At 42.4% G+C, this 10,149-nt stretch overlaps 1 protein-coding gene across 1 annotated transcript; it reads left to right on the top strand.

Annotated features, from left to right (window-relative positions):
* The first annotated feature begins 4,643 nt into the window (after positions 1 to 4,643).
* On the top strand, positions 4,644 to 7,687 carry LOC146453170 (uncharacterized). The gene is made up of 2 exons (XM_085096956.1): positions 4,644 to 5,005; positions 6,232 to 7,687. The coding sequence occupies exons 1-2, from the start codon at positions 4,886 to 4,888 to the stop codon at positions 6,793 to 6,795; spliced, it is 684 nt and encodes a 227-aa protein (XP_084953082.1). The 5' UTR covers positions 4,644 to 4,885; the 3' UTR covers positions 6,796 to 7,687.
* Positions 7,688 to 10,149: the final 2,462 nt, after the last annotated feature.

The raw sequence follows: 10,149 nt of genomic DNA, 5'->3' as shown, positions 1-10,149 counted from the left end.
CGGAAAGAGTTTGCGGAATGGTATGTGGCATGACGTGCGGAATGGCATAATTATGCGAAATACGATTTACACGGGGAATAAATTAACTGAAGAGCGCATCCTGTTTTCGCGCCAATTTTATAAGAGCAGCAGCTTTTTTGATGCTGCGGACTCTTGCTAAATATTAACAACAATTCGAGGATTTGATCGTCTGATTGTTGATTTGGAAGAAGTGAGGGTAAAGAAAGCGATGAAAACTGTTTATAGTTTTCGCATTCAAGGAACTATGAGTAAATCCGTAGTAAATTAAATTTCATGTTCACTTTATTCCATGCGACTTCGGTTGACAAAAATAACGTGGCAGCGTGAAGTCTTCTCAGGACAAAGATTGATCCTTTACCGAGGGCAAATAATAAACATTTACCCTCGGTAAAAGATCAATTCTCATACCCTGTATGCTTGATGATTCATTTATCATGAGCGGGAAAATGAACAACAATTTGACCAAAATGCATTTGTGATAAGAATAGTTTCACAACGGGACTGGGTAATTTGCGAATTGTGGAGTTGCGAGTTGCAGTTGCGAGTTGCAGTTGCGAGTTGCGAGTTGCGAGTTGCGAGTTGCGAGTTGCGAGTTGCGAGTTGCGAGTTGCGAGTTGCGAGTTGCGAGTTGCGAGTTGCGAGTTGCGAGTTGCGAGTTGCGAGTTGCGAGTTGCAGTTGCGAGTTGCGAGTTGCGAGTCGCGAGTCGCGAGTCGCGAGTCGCGAGTCGCGAGTCGCGAGTCGCGAGTCGCGAGTCGCGAGTTGCGAGTTGCGAGTTGCGAGTTGCAGTTGCGAGTTGCGAGTTGCGAGTTGCGAGTTTCGAGTTGCCAAAACAAGAAAATGAAAATTTCTAGAAAAGATAACGTTATATAAAAGTTAGGGATCGCAAGGACGTAAAAACGTACTTTTCAGAGAAAAGGGTATACTTAAATCTTTTGTTGAGTTCAGTTTTAATATAAACCAAAGTCACAACAAGAGAATAACCTTTTTGAGCAAAGGAAGTGTAAGGGATCGGTGCCACTGGTTTATAATTATAAATCTCAGATAAGTTATAACATTGGACGAATCCTCCATGGTGAACAAAAATTAACTGCACGACTACGTGGTCTTTACCATCGCAACTTTCCAGATCGCTACATTCCGTCAGAGTTTCTAAGATTTTCCCACGCGTTTATTAAACCGCAAACAGCGGATTCATGTGCACGTGCATGTGCAAGCAAGATCTTCACTGGTTACCCGCAGAGTTTTGGATCGAATTCAAAATATTACTACTTGTTTTCAAAGCGTTAAATGGTATCGCTCCACGTTATATCTGTGATCTCATCAGGGAAAAGGCATCAATCAGAAGCTCTTTGAGATCTAATGACATCACTTTGTCAGAGGTGCCTCGAACCAAATGTAAGACTTTTGGTGATCGAGCATTCGCTTTTGCTGGTCCATCCAAGTGGAATAAGCTTCCTCTGGCAATTAGGACTGCCAAGAACTTAAATACTTTCAAGAAACACTTGAAGACATTTTTTTAAAGAAAAAAAAAAAAAGCATACGACATCTGATTTTTCCCTACTTTGTTTATTTTATTTCTTACTTTTTTGTTTGATTGATTATTCTTAAATTTTATATTTTATTGATTTTGACTAAATTTTTCGTTTTTATATTGTAAGCGCTTTTGAATATCATATAAAAAGCGCTATATAAATTGATTATTATTATTAAACAGGGTATCGCTACATGAACTAAAGGCTTAAACAGGATAAGCTTAGATGTCTGTTTATTGGTCTTTTCAAGAACGAAGGATCGATACCTAAAATACTGTTTTCAACAATGGAATGATCGTTGCCGATCATATGGAACGGCCAGCCAGCTCGGAGACCCAGTAATGTAACCTGTCGATGTCAGTTATTATTTGAAAAACAGAACTAACGTGAAATTTTGTTGGCTACGATTCATTTTCTGAACTTTCGATTATTAGATTGATTATTAGTATCGTTTTTAAAAATTGGCACTCTTAGAAAAGTTTCCCTCGATTTTGCTTTTTTTCCGGCGAATTTTTCCTCTTGAGTTTTTTCCCTTTACACCTTTTACGTGTTTTCTTTGCTTGCACATGCACGTGCACATGAATCCGCTGTTTGCGGTTTAATAAAAGCGTGGGAAAATCTTAGAAACTCTGACGGAATGTAGCGATCTGGAAAGTTGCGATGGTAAAGACCACGTAGTCGTGCAGTTAATATTTGTTCACCATAGAGGATTCGTCCAATGTTATAAGTTATCTTTGCTTTATATTAAAACTGAACTCAACAAAAGATTTAAGTATACCCTTTTCTCTGAAAAGTGCGTTTTTACGTCCTTGCGATCCCTAACTTTTATATAACGTTATCTTTACTAGAAATTTTCATTTTCTTGTCTTGGCAACTCGAAACTCGCAACTCGCAACTGCAACTCGCAACTCGCAACTCGCAACTCGCAATTCGCAACTCGCAACTCGCAACTCGCAACTCGCAACTCGCAACTCGCAACTCGCAACTCGCAACTCGCAACTCGCAACTCGCAACTCGAAATTGGCAACTCGCAACTCGCAACTGCAACTCGCAACTCGCAACTGCAACTCGCAACTCGCAACTCGCAACTCGCAACTCGCAACTCGCAACTCGCAACTCGCAACTCCACAACTCGCATTCTTCGCACACCCTTTCACAACCTTTCACACAACCAGTGTCGATAATTAGACACCATACTTGTCATCTGCTTTTTTGCTCTAGGGCTTTTTCGCTTTTAAATCTCATTTTAGGTTGGGACGTCTGGCACTGAAAGACCTTAATTAAAGACGGATATGTTTAGTTCGATAACGCGTAACTGAACTATAGCTACCTGAATCGCCGTATTGAATAGCTAAGTAGCTAGCTCAGCAGCTCAACAGCGACTTGCGTACTCGTCGCCCGACGAAAATGTAAGGTGAGAAAAAGTAGGACATATTTTTCGCATGAGTTGTACAAATTTGTAACCGTCAAAGAGTCTGATAAAATGACCGAGTTTAAATTTAAAATTTCTCACATAATAGTTTTGGCCTTGGACAGATGTTATTTCTCCAGTCTGGTGTTGCTTTTTGTGTAGGCTACTCGCTGCCACGTTCTTTTTGTCAACTAGAAATTTAATTCATCCTTATAATTAGTTCCTTGAATGCGAAACTTCATCGATTTCTTCACTCCCACTTCCTAACCAGCGATCAGACATGTTCTATCCCAGGCGTATATTTTCTAATCCTCGATCTGTTGTTTGGTTGTTTAATAGTCCGCAACATCGAAAAAAACTGCTGCTCTTATGAAATTGGCGCGAAAACAGGATGCGCTCTTCAGTTAATTTATTCCCCGCGTTAATCGCATTTCGCATAATTATGCCATTCCGCACGCCATGCCACATACCATTCAGCAAACTCTTTCCGCCTTTTACCCTCACCGGTCCCAATCGGCTCGAAAATTAGCACTGTTAAAATGTTTGAACTGCCGATAACTTACCAGGTTAATCCCTTTGGAAGCAGTAGGAATTGAAATTTTCCGGTAAGCGTAAATTAAGCTGTGATCAGAAATGGCAACGTGAGAGACCCCAGAACAATTAACATTGTTTGGTTGATTAGTGAAAATTAAATCAATAAGAGTACTTGTCGAAGGTGTAATCCGGGTAGGTTCATTGATAAGTTGTTTAGACCATAAATGTCAGTGACATTCAGGAGAGCCTTAGCATAAACATTCTCATTAGATAGCAAATTACAATTCATATCCCCCATGAGAAACGATAAGGCTGAGATGTAAACGTGAGATGCGTGTTTGCCGAAGTCCGGGCTGTGGTTGTTCAAAGAGAGGATAATTATATTCAGAATGTAATCCAACCCATATATTTTATCCATGTATCTTTCTCTGCTGATAGGCAGCCTTTATATTCTTGAATCCATCGAGAAATTTTGGCTCGACAGTTCGACAGTTCGACCCATCCCTCACATTAAGAAACAGCCAATCAGAAATCCTGATTTATGGCGCAGCCAATTCTAGCCAATCAGCAGCTGTCTTATAAGAAAAATTGACATGTGCTTGATCAGCGGAAAATCGTGCTCGCTCAGCGGAAAATCGCATGTGCTCGCAGTAAGATATAAATGCAGTTGATCAGAGTCAAGGTTTCGCTGTTTCACCGTTTTGGCACCTTTTGCAGATCTATTATGATTACTTCTATTCGAGGAAGCATTCATCAAGGTCATGAAGCTTTCAGTGAGAATTCTAGAGGCCGACAGTGTGCATTTATGTCACTTGCAGCTTTGCTTTTCAATCGATCGAATTCGGTCGATTTATGGACACAAACAAATATCGATGACATCTTATGTCATGGAGATCGCCAAGTAGTTAGTTTATTTCCACGTTGCGATAGAAAGACAAACGAAAGTGTCACTAATCGTTCTAAGAATCAGTTAAATCACATTTTTTCCATGCATCTTTCTCCAGGCTAAACGAAAAAAGCATTGGTGCAAGATCACAGTCTTCTCTTCTACAATTTTATAAGCAAAACATGCAGATTGCACATGACGAACGCAAAAAATAGCTATTATTCATGTTGCTTATAATAGTCATGAGCATAACTATTCTCACTGCATATATAATTAGCGTGTCACGTTAGCACGCCTCATTCCTGTAATCCCGAGGGCTCGGGCTAGTAGCGTCTAGTATGATCCTTTGCGGCCATTCAGGCATAAGATCTGGCTACGCGGCGCGAGATCTCGCAGTTTGACGAGATTGCCTTGGAAGGCGCTTTGCGCTTAGTCTGTCATCACCGCCACCAGCCTGCGTCATTACTTGTGTTAGTTTTCCGCTTCCCTCAAGTTCTATTATGGCTGAACCAGTCTTGCCTCCACCTCCTGGCCCTGTTCCTGATGGGGACCCGGTTGCAGTTGAACCAGTTGTTCCGCCCGCCGGCGCCGAGCCAGCCGAGCCAGTGGAGGTCGTTGAGGTAATTGTTTTGGTCTTTGTAGTTTTTGCGTATGTTCTTCGCGCTCTTGACCAGCGTTTTCGGCTTCTCAGTCGCCTAGTTTTGTATTGGTTTGCGTTGGTTTTCGTTTTTCTGCATTTTGTTGCTCGTTTTTTATTAGTTTTGCTAGGCTGCGTTCCTTTGCGCCTTCTTAGTTTCCCTTCCCACGTGGTTTTGCTGCTAGTCTTTGTTTTCCGCCTTGTTGTGTCTTTGCGCATTTTTTCGTGTTATCGTGTCTCAGTTTGATCTGCTTTATTTTTTGCTCTCCCGTGTTCGCGGTGTTAGGTTTTTGCTCTTTGTCGCATTTTCTATATGTGTGCGTTATATTTACATATATTTTATGTGTTATTTTTTCCTGCGTTTGTTCGCATGTTTGCCCCTCCACGTACTTCATTTGCACGTTTTCGTTGTTGTATTGTTTCCATTGTCGAAGCCCTCTTTTGTTTGGTGTCGTACATAAAGTAAGGGTGTTTGATAAACCGCTTAGGTTTATGGCGCTGTTAGCTGGATATTAAACAAACAAATAATAAAAATAAAACAAAAAGAGGAGGAGAGGCACGGAATAGTGGCCGCAGAGAAGGAAGGATGGCGCAGGGAAAAAAAAAAAAAAAAAAAGAAGAAGAAGAAGAAAGAAAAAAAAAAAGAGAAAAGGAAAAAGGAGGAACTGAAGAGGAAATGATGGAGGTGAAAGAGAAGGAGAGGAAATGACTTATGAGAAAGCGCCGGAAAACAAAAAGAAAAAAGAAAAAAGGAAAAAAATAGAGAGAAATAGAGGAAGGAGGAAAAGGAGAAAGAGGAAAAGTGATTTATGGCACGGCGCCAAGGAAAGAGGAAGGAAAGAAAAAAAAAAGGAGTAAAGGAAGAAAGCTAAAGGGATAAAGAGGAAGAGGAAAGAAAGAAAAAAGGAGATAAAGGATATGAAAAGCAAAACATATGATATGCAATGAACGAGAGGAGGAAGATATAAGGTTTGAGGAGGAATTGGGGAAGGTAAGAATGCCGAGATGGTGTTGAATGTAATTTTCGGTTGCAATGTCGAGTGTGGGGATTATGAAGGCCATTTTTTAGGATAGACCTTTCGTTGGGAGTTACAGAGACCAAGGGAGTTTTTCAGACTTCGTTTACGATTAATTGTGTTTTTTGCAACTTATTTGTTAGCCAGGCGGTGGATGTAATTTTTGTCTCCGTTTGCTTTTCTTGTTTCTCAGCCTCTCCCTGACCGTGTTCAAATTCTCGAAAGGAAATTAAAAGCCTTGGAGGACGAGGGAGCGCGTAGAAGCACGGAGAACGCTTTAATCGCTCTCCGAAGGCATTTGAACCACCCGTTGAATATGTTCGACCGATACGAGGCGATGGAGTTGTTGCAGTCTTTGGTGCGCCTCGCAAGGAACGAAGCACACGAAAAAGCTGACATGTACGCGGCTGCTCTTGACGAGGTCAGGGCGAGAGTGGACCAACTGGATAATGAGTCGTTGCAAAGACTATTCGTTGGTCTTTTGGGGGACCCAGTTCGGGCCAAGATTGCAAAGGAAGCCAATTCCATTTTGAAGTCCTCTACCAGGTCTGCAGCTCCCACGTCACGCAGATTGCGTTACGCCCGCCCGAGGCCTTATGGAGGTGGTCGTTGTTTTGTTTGTAATCGTTACGGCCATATGGCACGCGAATGTCAGTTCAACCAACGCCCTTCTCAATTTTCTTATCGTGGTCCCCGAGGGGGTTCAGAGGCGGTAAAAAGTAGCTTAGCTTGGAGGAGGCTATCAGTGTTCTGTTAGGTTTTTGCCCTCTAAAGTTTGTTTCTCTCCGCCTCTATTGCTGGCATTTGTATTTCGGTACTTAAGTTGTTATGTCAACAGGCGCCTTCAGTATTTCTTTAATAAAGATCCTTTGATTACTGGCTGTTTCGGTTTATGTCGTTTTATGGTTTGTTGTGCGCCATGTTTTTACAGTTGTTTAGGCCTTGTTCTCGTGTATGTTTCGCACCCCAATTAGGGAGGGGGGTCCTCACTCTGCCCTCGTTGACCTTGGGGGGGCCTTCTCTGTGCCTCAATTCTGGACCTGGTTTGGAGCCTGGGGTCAACGGAGGGTTGGGTTCCCTTTAGTTTTCTCCCTGTTTCTTATATCTGCCCTTTTCCACTTCTTCCCCTAGGTTGTTTTCCGAAAGCAGTTGTACGATGCTGTAGCCGTCCACGGGACGGTTGAGCCATCTTGGTGTGATATTTTTAAGGGAACCCAGCCCTTCGTTGGCCCTTTGGCTTCGCCTGCCATGGTGGCGAGGGATCCAGCTCTTGGAGTTTTGCGTAACCTCCGTTTTAGGAATCCCGATGACTTTCGGGCTAGATCGTTGCATGCGCACCCGGAGGTTTGGGAGGGGTTATTGTCCGGTGTCAGTAATGAGTACGTCGCCCTTATGGCTGTAATTAACGAGGGAGTGAGGGTTGAACAGTTTTTCATCCATTTCACGGGTGATTTCAAGGGTAGGAGTTTTGACTCTGATCGTCCTCCTCCTATCGTGTTGCAAAATTCCAAGTCGTGCGCTCCATTTTCGGATTTCATTTCCTCTACTATATTGCAATGGGTTTCGGCCGGAGTCCTGTCGGTTTGGGGCGAAGTTGGCCGGGTCCCACCACCTTACCTAGTACTACCCCTCACCGTTGAATCTTCCAAGCCTCGCCTCTGCCACGACGAGCGGTACCGACGAGTGGATAAAGGATCTCCCCTTCAAGTTAGACCATTTGTCGGATTTACCGAAGTATGCCTTATCCGGTCATTACCAGACATCCTTCGATGAGAAAAGCGGTTATCAACACGTTTATCTCCACCCGTCTTCCCGTACATTTTTCGGTTTGCAGTGGCAGGGTTTTTATTTTACTTTTTGTACATTACCTTTTGGCTGGAAAGCTAGCGCTTTCCTCTATCATAACCTGGGCCTGGCAGTTTCTGGTGCAGCGCGTTCCTTTAGCGTTCCACTTTCTCAATATATCGATGATCGACACGTTGGTCAGCTTTTTGTACAGTCGTCTGAGCAGCCCTGGGCTCCTAGCTACCGGAATGCTGAGGCGGCAGCGTACATTCTCTGTTACCTACTTGTGGAGACCGGTTATTTTGTTAATTTGGATAAATCTCAATGCATCCCGTCCACGTTCGTCACGTTTCTTGGCTTTATATGCGATTCTATTCGGCAAGCTTTCGTACTTCCAGAGGGAAAAAAGGGGTCTCTGTAAAACGCAGACCGGATGGCGGCGGATGACAAAATGCGGATAATAAAATGCGGATGGAAAAATGCGGATGACAAAAAAAATTAAAATAATAAATAAATAAACAATTTCTTACGCCAAATTTCTTTTAGAAAATTATGTAAAAATTACGTGAAAATTAAGTACTGATTCATGCCGAAAGACTTACGCTATGGCTTGACCGTTTGTTATATGTTATGAAGTTGCACTAGGAAATAGCCGGAACAAATTTTTCTAACCGCTTTGCTTGACTTGAGGCGAGGGTACATCTGAAAGCTGTTTTTACGCCGCTTAAAATCGATTTAACGGAAATATCTCGCTCGCGTTTCAAGCAATACAAGAACCTTTAGCTCATAACACAAATCAATGTTTGATTAGTTAAGATTTGATGTAGTTTAAAAATGAACTAACCGGCAAATCAAGTAAGTCAGTTATTTTGCTTACGATATACTGTCTACGTGCGGGTCTAGGGGTAAGCTAAGCCTTCAGTGGCCGTGTAAAACAATGATAATAAGATTTACCTCGACAGAAGCCGGAAGACATTGGTGAAAGCTACAACTAAAATGCTACTATCACAATTTTGTAACATGCATTACAGTCAACCCAGGTCACGCGTGAAAAGTATTTCCAAGAATGAAATGAACATTCGAATTTCTCTTTGTAATGTCCGACGTGTGAATGGAATGTTGGACATTTCTCTGGAAATCGTTCCGAGAAAGACGCATTAACTGAAAAAAAGATTCAAAATACTTGGGAAACAATTGTTATTCTTGAAATATTCAATTAAAATGACATGTAAATTTCAAAACTCCGTTCAAATTTCAAAAATATCGTTCACGCGTGACCTGGGTTGATTGTAAAACCCAAAAGCTATAAATAATCCCTACCATCGTGGGCTGGACCAGCATTTTCACCATACATGTACAGTGAACACAAAAAAGGTTAACAAAAATTGCCTGACTTTAAAAAAAAAGGTTGAAGATCGATTGAGTTAATCATGCAATTCATTAACTTAACTCACCTCTTCCAAACAAAAGTTGGCTGGCCCAAATCCGCACACCCCGGGTTTCGTCTGTTACTGCCACAGTTTCTCGTCCGGGTAATATCCAATCAAAAGTCTGATCGCTCCCGTATTTTTGTTTCTTCATTCCACAGGGTTAGTTTCGCTACCATTAGGTGTATGGGAGTCTGACTAATGGGAAGGGTGCTTGAAGAATAAAGCAATTTTAAGCGTTTTTCGGGCGTAACGTGGTGTTTTCCTCCGCTTGTATGTCGTTGTTGTTGGGGCCGGGAGCGGATTTCTCCCATAACTTAGTCCTTCGTGATCGCGGCAATAGATATGCTGTTAGAATAAATTACTATTCTCACTGCATATATAATTAGCGTGTCACGTTAGCACGCCTCATTCCTTTAATCCCGAGGGTTCGGGCTAGTAGCGTCTAGTATGATCCTTTGCGGCCATTCAGGCATAAGATCTGGCTACGCGGCGCGAGATCTCGCAGTTTGACGAGATTGCCTTGGAAGGCGCTTTGCGCCCCTCCCTCCTCCCCTGGTGGCGGTGACCACCTCTTGCCTAGCCTTGTTGCATATCTCTTGCCTCGGCGGTCGCGGATTTCTCCCATAACTTAGTCCTTCGTGATCGCGGCAATAGATATGCTGTGAGAATAAATTACTATGTTCTGAGTTAAAACGTTTAAACTCAATGGAGCTTGACACAAATGGTCTGTTAATCACAATCATCAACATGACCCATCAAAACATCTTTTCAGAGGCATCCAAGGAGAAACATTCTAGCAAGATTCTTAACCTGTCTCCTGTTTTCCCAAGTTGTTTGGTGTCCTTCTAATTGCGTTCGACAAAGAACGCGTTCCTAATCTAGGCGAAATCGAGATT

This window comes from Pavona decussata, unplaced genomic scaffold (genome assembly GCF_977016875.1).
Source record: "Pavona decussata unplaced genomic scaffold, jaPavDecu1.1 SCAFFOLD_347, whole genome shotgun sequence".
Taxonomy (NCBI): domain Eukaryota; kingdom Metazoa; phylum Cnidaria; class Anthozoa; order Scleractinia; family Agariciidae; genus Pavona; species Pavona decussata.
This window is presented reverse-complemented; position numbering and strand designations above follow the sequence as displayed.